The sequence below is a fragment of the Coregonus clupeaformis genome, chromosome 36 (genome assembly GCF_020615455.1).
Source record: "Coregonus clupeaformis isolate EN_2021a chromosome 36, ASM2061545v1, whole genome shotgun sequence".
Lineage (NCBI taxonomy): Eukaryota > Metazoa > Chordata > Actinopteri > Salmoniformes > Salmonidae > Coregonus > Coregonus clupeaformis.
The window spans coordinates 9,896,715-9,912,998 of NC_059227.1; the positions used below are offsets into that span (position 1 = coordinate 9,896,715).

At 44.1% G+C, this 16,284-nt stretch overlaps 1 protein-coding gene across 1 annotated transcript in view; it reads left to right on the forward strand.

Moving 5' to 3' along the window:
- LOC121552709 (patched domain-containing protein 1-like) overlaps nt 1–15,688 on the forward strand; it is a 50,420-nt gene extending 34,732 nt beyond the window's left edge. The window contains 1 exon segment of the mRNA XM_041865721.2: nt 13,351–15,688. Coding sequence (XP_041721655.1) covers nt 13,351–15,032 — 1,682 coding nt within the window. The 3' untranslated portion in view covers nt 15,033–15,688.
- The last annotated feature ends 596 nt before the right edge of the window (nt 15,689–16,284 follow it).

The window sequence follows — 16,284 nt, forward strand, 5'->3', positions numbered from 1 at the left end:
CTGAAGCATGCATGAGAGCACCAGCTGTTCCAGAATACTGTGTGATCACTCTCTCCATAGCCGATGTGAGCAAGACATTTAAACAGGTCAACATTCACAAGGCCGCGTGTAAGACGGATTACCAGGAGGTGTACTCCGAGCATGCACGGACCAACTGGCAAGTGTCTTCACTGACATTTTCAACCTCTCCCTCACCGAGTCTGTAATACCTACAGTTGAAGTCGGAAGTTTACATACACCTTAGCCAAATACATTTCAACTCAGTTTTTCACAATTCCTGACATTTAATCCTAGTAGAAATTCCCTGTCTTAGGTCAGTTAGGATCACCACTTTATTTTAAGAATGTGAAATGTCAGAATAATAGTAGAGAGAATGATTTATTTAAGCTTTTATTTCTTTCATCACTTTCCCAATGGGTCAGAAGTTTACAAACACTCAATTAGAATTTGTTAGCATTGCCTTTAAATTGTTTAACTTGGGTCAAACGTTTCGGGTAGCCTTCCACAAGCTTCCCACAATAAGTTGGGTGAATTTTGGCCCATTCCTCCTGAAAGAGTTGGTGTAACTGAATCAGGTTTGTAGGCCTCCTTGCTCGCACACGCTTTTTCAGTTCTGCCCACACATTTTCTATAGGATTGAGGTCAGGGCTTTGTGATGGCCACTCCAATACCTTGACTTTGTTGTCCTTAAGCCATTTTGCCACAACTTTGGAAGTATGCTTGGGGTCATTGTCCATTTGAAAGACCCATTTGCGACCAAGCTTTAACTTCCTGACTGATGTCTTGAGATGTTGCTTCAATATATCCACATAATTTTCCTTCCTCATGATGCCATCTATTTTTGAAGTGCACCAGTCCCTCCTGCAGCAAAGCACCCCCACAGCATGATGCTGCCACCCCCGTGCTTCACAGTTGGGATGGTGTTCTTCGACTTGCAAGTTCCCCCTTTTTCCTCCACACATAACGATGGTCATTATGGCCAAACAGTTATATTTTTGTTTCATCAGACCAGAGGACATTTCTCCAAAAAGTACGATCTTTGTCCCCATGTACAGTTGCAAACCGTAGTTTGGCTTTTTTATGGCGGTTTTGGAGCAGTGGCTTCTTCCTTGCTGAGCGGCCTTTCAGGTTATGTCGATATAGGACTGGTTTTACTGTGGATATAGATACTTTTTTACCTGTTTCCTCCAGCATCTTCACAAGGTCCTTTGCTGTTGTTCTGGGATTGATTTGCACTTTTCGCACCAAAGTACTTTCATCTCTAGGAGACAGAACGCGTCTCCTTCCTGAGCGGTATGACGGCTGCATGGTCCCATGGTGTTTATACTTGCGTACTATTGTTTGTACAGATGAACGTGGTACCTTCAGGCAGTTGGAAATTGCTCCCAAGGATGAACCAGACTTATGGAGGTCTACAATTTTTCTTTCTGAGGTCTTGGCTGATTTCTTTTGATTTTCCCATGATGTCAAGCAAAGAGGCACTGAGTTTGAAGCAGTGGCGGTTCTAGACACATTTTACTAGGGGGGCCAAGGAGGGGCCAGTGTTTAATCAGGGGGGCACACATAAAAAAACTGGCAACACATGATATTCAAAGATTATAAACTTTATTTTACTTTAAAATCATATGACATTTATTATAACACGTATTTTGTACAAGAGTGCAGATGCAAGAGAGATAGTGCCATAAAAATGAAAAAAAAAAAAAAAATTTTAAAAAGTACAGGGTACAAATACAGGGTTCATATTCAATGTGAACAAAACTCCAGGATACAACAAAGGGTACAACAATGTACCATTTCCTATTTATGGAAGCCCCACTACTGTGGACAGTTGATTCCACATTTTGTTTTAAGAAAGAAAACTTTCTGAGTGATTTATAAACAAAACACACTACCCTGTATCCATTTAGGTAAAATAAACCAAATCAGAAAAGAAATTCAATTCAAAGAGGCTTTACTAGCATGACCATATTGACATACAGTATTGCTAAAGCACATAAACAGGGAAACGTGTTACACATTAACATCCAGTAGTCCAATAGGATGCAGACAATAAACATTAAGTTAACATTTGTTTAAAAGCAACAATCATGTCAACACAATGTAGCAATATGAACAACACTGATGGATATCAGCAACAACATGAAAACAAGAATATTACAGGTGTCTGTGTGTGTGTGTGTGTGTGTCTGTGTCTTTGTGTACTTCACTGTCAGTTGATGAGCAGGTGTACAAAAAAAGGCTTTACAACATATATGGGCAAGTCCATTTAGGACAGCACATTTCCACCATAGTTCACATTAGGAAAAAATGACAGCATGAATGCTCACTAAACAAACATATACTACATATACCTTTTTATACACATTTTTTTCAGTAATTTTTAAGAGTGAAAGGGAAGTAAGCAATCGCTCATCATAGGATCATACATATTTCAGTTACAATATTAGTTACAATATTAGTGTTAGTTAGATCATCATGTCAAAGCTGGACCTGCAAAGTCTGAACGACACAAGTGTGCAATGATTGGAGTGATTTTGTTTCTTTTTTTTTGCTTTGCTTGTTTTCAAAAGGAAAAATCATAGTTGGTAAAAATAAAATAAACTTTCGTTGAAAGGTATCACACTGTATAATTTACAAATATCTAAAGAGGTTTAGTGGATGCCATAAAACATCTGTGGAGCTTGAAGATTTGTAGTACATAGATGTTTGGCAGAGATAATTCAAAAGAATAAAATCATAAACTCTATCTATCTATCGAGAGAGAGAGAGAGAGAGAGAGAGAGAGAGAGAGAGAGAAAGTGTTTCCTTAGAGCAGTACATGCAGCAATCACTTAATGGAGTGATGTCATAATGGGCCACAAAACTTTGGGGATGTGGATGGAAAGTTACAGGCAGGAGAGGGGAACCAACAGAAGCAGGTCTTGAGACATGAGTTTGCCCCTTTTTGAAAACCTCTTGAGAGAGGATTGGTGGGATATATATACATACATACAAACATACATACACTCTAGTAGTGTGTGGAACTACTGGTACTGTGAGGAAAAAAAGATAGATGATGTAAAATGAAAAATAAAACAAGCTTCAGCTTCTTAAGACACGGTGGGTTCATCTAAGTAGACACATGTAACTTCATGTGGACACCAGACTGTCTTTGTCTACACATCTAACTTCATATGGACCCCAGACCGTCTCTGTTTACACATGTAACTTCATATGGACACCAGACTCTTTGTCTACACATGTAACTTCATATGGGCACCAGACTGTCTCTGTCTACACATGTAACTTCATATGGACACCAGACTCTTTGTCTACACACGTAACTTCATGTGGACACCAGACTAACTCCATTCATTTTACCGGTGGTATTGAGAACAGATAAACCCACCGTGTCTTAAGAAGCTCAAGCTTGTTGTTTTATTGTTCATTATATCTCTTTTTTTTTTTTTTTTCACTCATACGCTACTAGCGTATATATCATATAGATACACTACAGCAACAGGATACGGCGGTTGTGCTGTCTGGCAAAACGGTCCACAAATACATCAAGATCCAGAGCCTTGGCCCTTCTGGACTCTATGCTCAGGACACCAAGATCACTGAGTCTCTCATCACTAGTGGTGGACCGCAGGAAGGTTTTTATCAGTTTCAGTGTGGAGAAACTGCGTTCGCAAGAGGCTGAGCTTACAGGAAGGGTTACAGCAATCTTGCACAGTCTAAAGAGCTCAAAGAAAACTTCCCTGTATGGCTCAATAAAACAAACCAGCTCAACTGTACTGCATGAATTTTTGACTTCACCACTCTGTATTTTTCTGTCCAAAACTCTCTTAAATTGATGGAGCTCATGCCCTAAATCATCAATGTCTGCATTATACAAACGGCCAAATGAAAAAACATTGCTCTCCTTTAAAAAGGTATCACTCTGGGGACTGAGAGACTGTATGCTTCTCATGAGCTCACAGTTTGTATTGGAGAAACGTCTGTTCAACTCATTGAGCATGCTGTCAATTACAGGATAGAAAAATGATGTGAGAAACATATCTTTGTCACGTTCTACCTCCCTCTGACCAACAGTGCTTAGCGTGCAGTAGCCACTGAGTCTAGAGCTCAGCATTTTCTGACGTTTCGCCACTGACCTTGTTGCAGAATCACACTGCTCACAAATATTCAATGCTTCATCCCACAACTCATCAAAGAAAGACTCCTGCCTGTGGTCTTTCAATGTCAGGACTAAAGCATTTACTAAGTCAACAGCACTTGACAGATCAACAGTTTGTGACTGTAACATGTCAGACAATAGCTTTGTCTCCCCAAACAACTTACGCAGAGTAACAAGATGCACAACAAATTCTAGGTCAATTTGAGCAAGAAGACCTCGGGCCTCAACAGTTCTTTCACCATGACGTTCTTGAGAAATCTCTTGCAGTAGTCGTTTAAGGGCAGGTAGAGTGTCCATGATATTACGTAGGGCTAGAAATCGGCATGACCAACGTGTGTCGCTTAAACGTTGCAGCTCTCTGGTTCTGCCATACATTTCTCTTTGGAGAGACAGCCATTTTGGGTGCACATATGAGGAAGAAGTAAACATATAAAGACTCTGTAACAAAGAAAAAAACTCCTCCGTTTCTGGGACACTTTTGACTACATCAACTAACACTAAATTCAGACAATGAGCACTACAATGGACGTAGAAGGCAAATTTAGCCTGTTCTTTGATCCTTGCCTGAACCCCCTGAATGCTTACCGCTCATAACGGCAGCGCCATCGTACGCTTGGCCTACGAGGTTATTTTTGTAGTCCAGGCCATAACGTTCCAGTAAGTGTACTATTTTTCCAGTAAGCCCTGCTGCATCTAACCTCTCTGCAGATTCAAAATGGAGAAAACTCTCCTTAATGGCCCCATTGTAATAGTACCTGAGTGTGAAGGACATCTGTTCTTTTTTTGAAATATCCTTTGTTTCATCTGCCATGACGCTAAAAACCTCACTTTTCTTCACTTCTTCTATGATTTCAGACCGAACCATTTCTGCCAAACAACCCAAAACCTCATTCTGGATGATCTTGCTTGTGTACTTTGCATTGTGAATGGAAGTTAATCTTCTCTTAACAAGTTGGTCGTGGTTAGCAACTGTGTTAAGAATTTCCCTAAAGTTTCCTTTGTTAGTGGACCCTTCAGATTCATCATGTCCTCTTTGTGCTATGTTTTGTGTAGCTGTAAGCAACAGCACTTCCCCAACTGTTTTAATGTATGCCTGATTTTCTTGTGCTTGTTTAGTGTGTTCTTTGTCAAGGAGATCTGTTAGTGTTGCGTCAGTTCTAACAGCTCTTTGATAATCCCTCCATGCGATCATTGCACACTTGTGTCGTTCAGACTTTGCATGTAGTGAAAACCCTGCATTTCTCATAGTTGCCTTTTTCCAGTTTGTAAAACCAGGTGTTGAAACAAAAACGGTGTCTGGGGCATTTGGTGTGCTAAAATGTCTACATGCATAGCAACATGTAGAGTCCGTCATTACAGAATACTCAAGCCATGGATGAGTAGTGTACCAGTTTGGTCTGAAGCTTCGTCTTCTGTCCCCCATCAGTGTGGTTGGGAATATCTTCAAGTTCGGCTGTACTGGTACGTCATACTTAGACTTGCTGATATCTGAAGAAGATGGACAGTAAACATAGGGCACAACTACAACATTTATTTACTGTATATCTGCATGTATTTCAAAATGTAGGCAAAGTATTTACTTTAAAAAAAAACAGAGCCATATTGACACAAAAAGAATTAACAGCAGAAAGCAGCATTTTAAGGACACCCAGCAGGCCTACCATTACATTGTAATTGCATTGCTTTGCAAATAGTAAGAACCTTCCTCATCACAAACCTGATGGTGCAGTACTTGATCCACATGGATCCACTTGCTGTCCCTCTGGCTGTTCATCTCTCTGTCCCTGTATGCTTTCTTCTTCATGCTTCTCACCCTCTTCTTCATTCTCCTCGCCCTCTTCTTCATCCTCCTCACCCTCTTCTTCATCCTCCTCACCCTCTTCTTCATCCTCCTCACCCTCTGGAATTTCCCTCTCTTTGTCAGACCCCTCACTTTCATCACATGCTGGCTCTCCCTCTTCCTCAACTTTCTCAAAACCTCGATTTGTTTCTCTCACTTTTTTGTTTGCTGGGGCAAAAAATGACTTTATGTCCCTTCCTCGTTTCATGATAACTATTAGAAGAAGAAAAACGTAGGGGCATGCATTACATTTTGTTACCTAACCATCCCTCCCTACTTAACACTGGCAGATAACCTGTTGATTACTTTACTAAAAATGTATTTGTTATCGCGATGCAACAGCCAAGACGGATGAAGTTACGTGGTTAACATCACAACATTGTGTAGACCTAGCAAGGATAGCCTACTAACATTTGGATATTTGCTTCTGCTTCGATGAGTTTGCTTAGATATGATTACATTTCTAAACAAATCGAGACCAGACATTTAAAAACTTGATTTGATTTATGTGTGAGGAACAAAAGGAACATGTAGGCTATGTGCAAGAACAACAAGTCACTTATGATATTAAATCGTTTTTGCTTTACCTTTGACTCCTGCAAATCGTAGCTCCTCTCGCAAATAGTAGTTGCTGAGCTCTCATTCACCGAAGCAGCACCACACGTGGCAGGCAGGCAGATGGCAGGATACAGTTTTTGGGTGCGCCACTCTAATTACCCGTGTAGAACGTTGCCGTGTAGAGCGTTGCATTAGTTCCGCTTTTGGCGCTCGCGTGTAAAATAGTTATAAATTCATAATTTTTTATTTGGTCAGCACGGGGGGGCCACAGGGGTGGCCAGGGACATTTCCAGGGAGGCACGGGCCTCCCCCGGCCTCCGTGTAAAACCGCCACTGGTTTGAAGGTAGGCCTTGAAATACATCCACAGGTACACCTCCAATTGACTCAAATGATGTCAATTAGCCTATCAGAAGCTTCTAAAGCCATGACATAATTTTCTGGAATTTTCCAAACTGTTTAAAGTCACAGTCAACTTAGTGTATGTAAACTTCTGACCCAATGGAAATGTGATACAGTGAATTATAAGTGAAATAATCTGTCTGTAATCAATTGTTGGAAAAATTACTTGTGTCATGCACAAAGTAGATGTCCTAACCGACTTGCCAAAACTATAGTTTGTTAAAAGGAAATGTGTGGAGTGGTTGAAAAACAAGTTTTTAATGACCCCAACCTAAGTGTATGTAAACTTCCGACTTCAACTGTACATGTTTCAAGCAGACCACCATAGTCCCTCTGTCCAAGAAAGCGAAGGTAACCTGCCTAAATGACTACTGCCCCATTGCACTCACGTCAGTAGCCATGAAGTGCTTTGAAAGGCTGATCATGGCTCACATCAACATCATCATCCTGGAAACCCTAGACCCACTCCAATTCGCATACCGCCCCAACAGATCCACAGATGACTATCATGGTCCAAACACACCAAGAAAGTTGTGAAGAGGGCACAACAACATATTTTCCCCCTCAGGAGACTGAAAGGATTTGGCATGGGTCCCCAGATCCTCAAAAAGTTATACAGCTGCACCATCGAGAGAATCCTGACCGGTTCCATCGCCGCCTGGTATGGCAACTGCTCGGCATCCGACCGTAAGGCGCTACAGAGGGTAGTGCGTACAGCCCAGTACATCACTGGGGCCAAGCTTCCTGCCATCCAGGACCTATAAACTAGGCGATTTCAGAGGAATTGTCAGACTATTATCTATGCATAGTCACATTACCCCTACCTATGTACAAATTACCTAGACTAACCTGTACCCCCGCACATTGACTCGGTACCGGTACCCACTGTATTTAGCCTCATTATTGTTATTTTATTGTGTTACTTTTATTTTATTTTTTTTACTTTAGTTTATTTAGTTAATATTTTCTTAACTCTATCTTCTTAAAACTGCATTGTTGGTTAAGGGCTTGTAAGTAAGCATTTCACGGTAAGGTCTACACCTGTTGTATTCGGCGCATGTGACAAATACAATTTGATTTGATTTTGATTTGAAATGTAAATCATAGCTAGCATGTACTGTATGCAGCCTGAATTTCCCACACACCTTCTAAATGAACTGACACTAACTAATTGACTTGTACCACAGCTTAGTAAAACTAAAAGCAAGCAAATTCAATCCACCTCATTCATTATTTCGGCGTAATCCTTTATAGTTAATTAACTTTTTTTCCTTGTGTCAAATTAGTCCAATTGTATGACGCCGTTGAGAGCAAGGACCCAACCATGCAGATTTTAAAGGAAATATTTAAAACAGTGTGGAACACAGCATGCAGACGGGCCAAATCCACCACTCTCACTGAAATATTTAGGAGACGGAAAAGCGTTACATTTATTAAATTGTTCAAAAGCCAACATATTCACGGCAGGAAGCTCCCAGACAGTAATATGGCTGTGACCCGTCACTACTGAATGGGTGTGCGTGTGTGTGCTCGCATGTGTGTGTGTGTGGATGAATATGGAGCATATCCCCTGAGTGCGTCTATTTACGGCTCTTTTTATAGCTCATGAGCAAGCCCACAGATTTAACTCGTGTATTTTTGCATTTAAAGAGGCAATCTGCAGTTGCTACATACATTTTTGGACTTGTTAATTAATGACATATATCAATTGATTCTTGAAGAATATAACTTAGAAATGCCTCATGAGCTTAGTTCAACTGTCATACCCCATCAGAACCCCAAATATAAGCTTGTTTTGCTCCAATATTTGTAAACAAAGTGTAGTGTGGGTAATAATTATCAGATATATATATATATATATATATATTGTGATGTCACGAGAGGCTGTGTCCTGGAGGGACGTTACATCCCCCTGAGATGGCTGCAAACCCAGACAGCTATGGCTCCATCTGCTGGTATGGTCGGGAACTCCACCCCTCTATGGCCAATCTTCCCACGCAGCTGAAACAAATCAGGAGCTGATGAGCTGAATGTTTGGGAAGGGAAGAGACACACTGGGGGAGTGTGTGGGGGGTGAAGAGACACAGTCTCCAACCTGGGCTCTCGGGAGGACAAGAGTGCTGCACGTCCACTTCCATGAGGAATATAAGGATTTGGAGATACTTACCTTTGGGAAATACTCACCTTTGGATATATGCACCTGTGGAAATACGTGAGAGACATTTGGAAGGACTTTTTGCTGGGTTGGCCACTAGCTGCAACGTGGACTACAGTAAGGCTGGGGAAAAGTTATCTGAGCGAGTGAGAATTATGATTTTGGATGTGGAAGAGACATCCCTGAACTGTTAACCCTTAAAGAGCCACAAGAGAACAGAATTTTGTTATATTTTCGTTAATTTCCCAAGACCTATAATAAAATCCTTGTTTTGTTTGGACCTTGTCTCCTTGCACTACTTGAGCAATCCCGCTGAAAGCTGTGTAGCCTCTCGTGACGTCACAGATGGTGGAGAATACGGGCACGCTCAGCGTTAATAGTGCATGTCAGAGGAGGATACCGAAGGTTTGATCACCCAGTTTTCCAAGTTGGCCGTAGGCTCCCCCGCCGACTGAAATGGAGGACATATTGAAAGCCCTTGTTGCTGGCCAGCAAGCCCAGATGCAAGCAAACGTGGCTCTCTTGGAGGAGCAAAAGAAAGCCAACCTTCTGAAGGCAGAGGAATTGCAGTTGCAGAGACAGATGGTTGTCCAAAATACCCGCCCAATAAAGGCAAGTGACTTTATATCTAAGATGGGAGCTACCGATGACATTGAGGCATACCTGCATGCATTTGAGGCCACGGCCACTAGGGAAGCCTGGCCCAAGCAACAGTGGGTTGGTCTGTTAGCCCCCTTCCTAACCGGGGAATCGCTGAATGCTGTCCGGGACCTGGGCTCTGACCAGGTTACTGACTATGATGCCCTGAAGTCTGAGATCCTCAGCAGATATGGACTCACAAAGTTTGGTATGGCCCAGCGCTTTCACAGCTGGACCTTCCAACCAGACCAACCTCCTCGGGCGCAGATGCATGAACTTGTCCGAATCGCAAGGAAATGGCTGGATCCGCAGAGGAATACAGCAGCGGCGGTGGTGGAGGCCGTTGTGGTGGATCGTTACCCACGCGCCCTGCCTTATGAGGCAAAACGGTTCATCAGTCAACAGGCCTTGACCACGGCTGATCTGACCGTGGAAGCTGTGGAAAAGTACCAGGCCACAGCGGAGATGCTGAATGCTTCCCGAAAAAGACCCCAGGAGGGCGGCCCCCACCACAAATGGGAAGAACCCGTCCAAAGGACCCCCAAGGTCTCGAACCCAGCCACGTCAGGACTTATCCCGGCTCCAGGGGGAGCCAGAAACCAGGCGGGTCCAAGAAGAGTACACCAGGAGGGAAACTCGACAGTGTTACCGGTGTGGGGGAGATGGGACATATCTCCTGGCAGTGTGGGAAACCAGCCGATGAACCTATGCCCACTGCGGAGTCCTCCAGCTCAGCACCCACACACCGTTTTGCCTCGCTCTTGGGAGTCGTAGATGGCGGCCCAGATCGACCCCCACCTGCCCGGTAACTGTGAATCACCATGATGTGGAGGCCTTACTGGATTCTGGTAGCCGGGCCACCCTGGTGCGTAAGGATTTGGTGGGCCCAACGTGTCTGACCCCGGGGAAAGTCCTCCCGTTTCCTGTGTCCATGGGGACACCAGAGAATACCCCATTACTGAACTTACAATGACCAGCACACGGGGAACCATACACACGACGGCGGGGGTGGTTGATTCCCTCCCCGTCCCTGTCCTAATTGGACGAGACTGCCCAGCCTTTTACCCACTCTGGAGAGAGTCTCAGGAGAGGATAACCCGAGTACCTCGGAAACGGAGAGGCAAGACTCATCCTGGGAAGGCTCCGGTGCAATCCTCCGAATTACTCACTCCCGCCCGGGCTCTGATAGGGATGGCAGGTGCCCAGACCGACACAGAGACAGAGCTACAGAATCTGGACAAAGAACTGTCTGGTCTGAAGGGGACCGCTGAGAGGTTTCGTTTGTTAAAGCAACAGTTAGACATGAAGACAGAAGAGTTAGATATCCTCCAGGCTAAACTCCAACAGAGCTCCTTCCATAAGCAACAGGAGGAGCTGGAGAGGCTGCGCAGGACCATCGAGGAGTGCGAGGAGACCCTGCGCAGTAGTAAGGAGGTCCAGAAGAAGGCAGAGGAGAAGTACAAGGTGTTGGAGAACAAGATGAAGAATGCGGAGGCAAAGAGAGAGAAGGAACTGAAAGCTGCTCAACAGAAGCTAAACTCTGCTAAAACCAAGGCTGATGCGTTCAGTAAGAAACTCAAGGAGAGACAACAGGAGGCTGAGTCCCTGGTCCTAGAGGTGGAGGAGTTGAAGAGAGAGCAGGCTGGCAAGCACCACGGCAATGCGGACGCCCTCTCCCGGCGTGATGCCTTCTTCGCTGCCTTTACCCCGACGAGGACGTCGGTCCCGAGGAGGGGGATGTGTGATGTCACGAGAGGCTGTGTCCTGGAAGGACGTTACATCCCCCTGAGATGGCTGCAAACCCAGACAGCTATGGCTCCATCTGCTGGTATGGTCGGGAACTCCACCCCTCTATGGCCAATCTTCCCACGCAGCTGAAACAAATCAGGAGCTGATGAGCTGAATGTTTGGGAAGGGAAGAGACACACTGGGGGAGTGTGTGGGGGGTGAAGAGACACAGTCTCCAACCTGGGCTCTCGGGAGGACAAGAGTGCTGCACGTCCACTTCCATGAGGAATATAAGGATTTGGAGATACTTACCTTTGGGAAATACTCACCTTTGGATATATGCACCTGTGGAAATCGTGAGAGACATTTGGAAGGACTTTTTGCTGGGTTGGCCACTAGCTGCAACGTGGACTACAGTAAGGCTGGGGAAAAGTTATCTGAGCGAGTGAGAATTATGATTTTGGATGTGGAAGAGACATCCCTGAACTGTTAACCCTTAAAGAGCCACAAGAGAACAGAATTTTGTTATATTTTCGTTAATTTCCCAAGACCTATAATAAAATCCTTGTTTTGTTTGAACCTTGTCTCCTTGCACTACTTGAGCAATCCCGCTGAAAGCTGTGTAGCCTCTCGTGACGTCACAATATATATATATATATATATATATATATATATATATATACACACACACCTCACATGCAAATCATAATAAGACTAAGCAATTAGCCTATTGAAATGTTTATTTGACTCCATAAAATAAATAGGAAAATAGAAGGAGACTATGGTTGAGTTACAGTAATTGGCAATCAAGAAATGTCTGAGAATTGAATTCTAAATAAAAGTGTATTTAATTAATTTGTCAAATGAATGGATTCACATACAAGGCATAAAGCCTAAGTTACAAAGCATTAACAAGCATAACAAGGCATCATTCTAAGCATGAACAAAGAGATGCCTACTAGACCAGAGGAAATGAGAATTGATCATACAACCTTCCTCCATGGACTGGATACAGGATAAGAGAGAGAACAAAGGCATTTCATTCCATTCATAACATCTGAAGGTGTAACCTTCACAACCCAAAACCAATAACCAATGACCAATCAAACAATACCAAGTTTACAGTAACCTGACCACCAAGGCCCAATCTCCACAGGGTGTCACAGCATCTAAAGGTGTTTGTGGGGGATGAGACTAATGTAAATAAGACAGGATTCCTTTGCATAGAGTAATTTAGAGTTCACCCTGTACAGAAATAAAAGTTACCACAGAGATAATACATACATATAAATAACATCAGAGTTATCCCCAGTGAACAAGTTTCAGATTGATATCAGACATAGATACTATAGTACTATTCTATCACACATTCAATAGTCAGTCCTCTGGATACTGTAACAGAGAGATACATTGTGGCCCTTTAGAGGGGGAAAGGCTGACTAGTCCTTGGGCATTGTCCTTTGTGTTTTCCTTGTTGTTTCTGGACCATTTGCCATGCATCTCCAGGTAGCAGAGTTTAGGGCCTACAAAATTAAATGTAAACAAACACTGTATAGCCTCAAAACATGGTTAAAACTATAATTTTGATATCATGGATGGTTAATACTTGCATCCATAGCTCTGTCTATGAATTTCAGAGTGGTTACATTTCTCCAGCCCCATCCATCAGCTTTTTACAGAAACGGGCGAAATAACGCTTTGTTATCGTTTTATCTGCTGATTACCGCTTTAAATATTTTACTTCAGGATTACAATGCATGTGCTGTATGGTATGAATTTTAAAATGTTACCATACTGAAAAAAATAGTATGAATAATGTGTATTCACTGGCCTTAGCATTGACAAAGTATGTGTTCCTGTCATTTCAGGTCATGGAACCAAAGGAGTGTTTGAGCTCCTGGCGGGCTGGAGAAGAACTCGAGAAAGTCTTCCCTTCAAGGAGCGTGTGGCAGACGCCTTCGCTGACGTCATGGTGTGCTATACTATGACCAGTTCCCTGTACATCATCACCTTTGGCATGGGTGCCAGCCCCTTCACCAACATCGAGTCGGTGAAGATCTTCTGCCAGAGCATGTGCGTGGCCGTCGTGGTCAACTACTTCTACGTGTTCTCTTTCTATGGTTCCTGCTTGGTGTTCGCTGGTCAGCTAGAGCAGAACCGCTACCACAGTGTGTTCTGCTGTAAGATCCCCTCAGTGGAGTACCTGGACCGCCAGCCCACCTGGTTCAAGACCATGATGAGCGACGGCCATGACCACGTCACGCACCACGAGGTCCTGCCCTACCAGAACCACTTCATCCAGCATTTCCTGAGGGAGCACTACACGGAGTGGATCACCAACACCTACGTCAAGCCCTTCGTGGTCATCCTCTACCTGATCTACGCCTCCTTCTCCTTCATGGGATGTTTACAAATCAGTGATGGATCCAACATCGTCAACCTCCTAGCCAGCAACACGCCCAGTGTGTCCTATGCCACGACCCAGCAGAAGTACTTCAGTAACTACAGCCCCGTGATCGGCTTCTACATCTACGAGCCCATCGAGTACTGGAACTCCACGGTGCAGGAGCACCTCACAACGCTTAGCCACGGCTTCAACAAGATCTCCTGGATGGATAACTATTTTCAGTATCTGAAGGTGGTGAATGTGAGCGCCTCGACCAAAAGTGATTTTATCACAATCCTGCAGGGCTCCTTCCTGCGCAGCCCGGAGTATCAGCACTTCATGGAAGACATCATTCTGTCCAAGACAGATGGAGATGAAATGGAGATCATCGCATCCAGGATGTACCTGGTGGCGCGGACCACGGAGAAGACACGGGAGGAGGTGGTGGAACTGCTGGAGAGGCTCCGCCCCCTCTCGCTCATCAACAACATCAAGTTCATTGTCTTCAACCCCACCTTCGTCTACATGGACCGTTACAGCTCCTCCGTGGTGTCACCCATCCTCACATCGGCCTTCAGCGTGCTCACCATCCTCATCCTCACCTTCTTCCTGGTCATCAACCCTCTGGGGAACTTCTGGTTGATCCTGACCGTCACCTCCGTAGAGCTGGGGGTCCTGGGCCTCATGACCCTCTGGAATGTACACATGGACAGCATCTCTATCCTGTGCCTTATTTATACTCTCAACTTTGCCATGGATCACTGTGCGCCCCACCTGTACACCTTCGTACTGGCCACTGAGCACACCAGGACCCAGTGCATTAAGATCTCTTTAGAGGAGCATGGGGCGGCCATTTTGCAAAACGCCTGCTGTTTCGTTATCGGGATGTTGCCCTTGGTGTTTGTGCCTTCCAATCTGACCTACACGCTGTTCAAGTGCTCCCTCCTCACCGCAGGCTGCACAGTGCTGCATTGTTTCGTCATCCTGCCTGTGTTTCTAACGTTTTTTCCCCCATCAAAAAAAAGGCACAAGAAGAAGAAACGGGCCAAACGGAAAGAGCGAGAGAGGGAGCGGGAGATGATGGAGCGGGAGAGAGTGAGGGAGAGGGAGGAGATAGAGTGCATTGAAGTCAGGGAGAACCCTGATCATGTGACTAACGTCTGAAAGGCTGTGTGTCTGTGAGCGGCGAGCGGTGAGAGGCAGCGGGACGGTCTTGTTGGAAGCATGTCCTAAAGCGAGGGTGGCCATGTATTGTAGCCCCTCACAGGGCCAGAATGGTCAAAGCTGACCGGTCCTCAGAGGGAGGAGGTAGGGAGAGATAGACCAGCAGCCATGACCCAGCCAGACAGCCAGCAGCCATGCTGTCTAGAGTAGAGACCAGACCAGACCAGACCAGATCAGACCCATTGATCAGCTACTCCTTCAGACTGGATGGTACAATGTATCTTATCTGCACAGTCTGCGGATGGTTCCCTCTGCTGTTCATACAGACACATTCACACAACCAGGATGAAACTACAATATTCTACATTTACTTACAGCGTAATGTGTAAGTGAATAATATATCTTATTCTAACAATTGTAAATCTACTGTACCATGAGCAAAGCATGGTAGCATAAGAATGAGAGCCATGTCTACCTCCAGGATGGTGGTCAAAGTTATCTAAATTGTTTTCTACAATTTGCCATATTAAATCATTTTATCATCTACACAGGCTTATACTACCACCATCACAAAGACCCCCTTATAGTATGATTAGTATGATGACAGACAGACAGACAGACAGACAGACAGACAGACAGACAGACAGACAGACAGACAGACAGACAGACAGACAGACAGACAGACAGACAGACAGACAGACAGACAGACAGACAGACAGACAGACAGACAGACAGACAGACAGACAGACAGACAGGAGGTATACATTTGAATTTGTTTGAGAGTACACAGAAATAAAGCATACCCACAGTAGATTCCATTCTTTCTTTTTGGTAAACACCCGAGCGAACAGCTGAACTGGGCAGATGGCATACACTGTGTCCATTATGAAGAATTATCTTGCACATTACGTTGTGTGGGTACAATTGTCAAGGTTCATTTTATAGGAAGACAAATATATCGGCTTTATTTCCATTTTCACATCTGTTCTTAGCCAACAATTACAGTAGAACTGCAGCAAGGTACATAATTTAGGGCTTTATTCAATCTGTATCCTTGAAGCGTAACTGATTGCATGATAGAAATGTAAAGGTAATTTCCAATTGAGCCGACATCTGCAGCGCTTACCGTGAATGCAGTCTCCGCTAAAGCGGGAACATTGCCTTTCAATTTCAACCACGCTGTTACTTCTGCAATACGGATTGAATAGAGCCCTTAAGAGTTATGCATGTTCTAGAAATCATAGCAGATGGC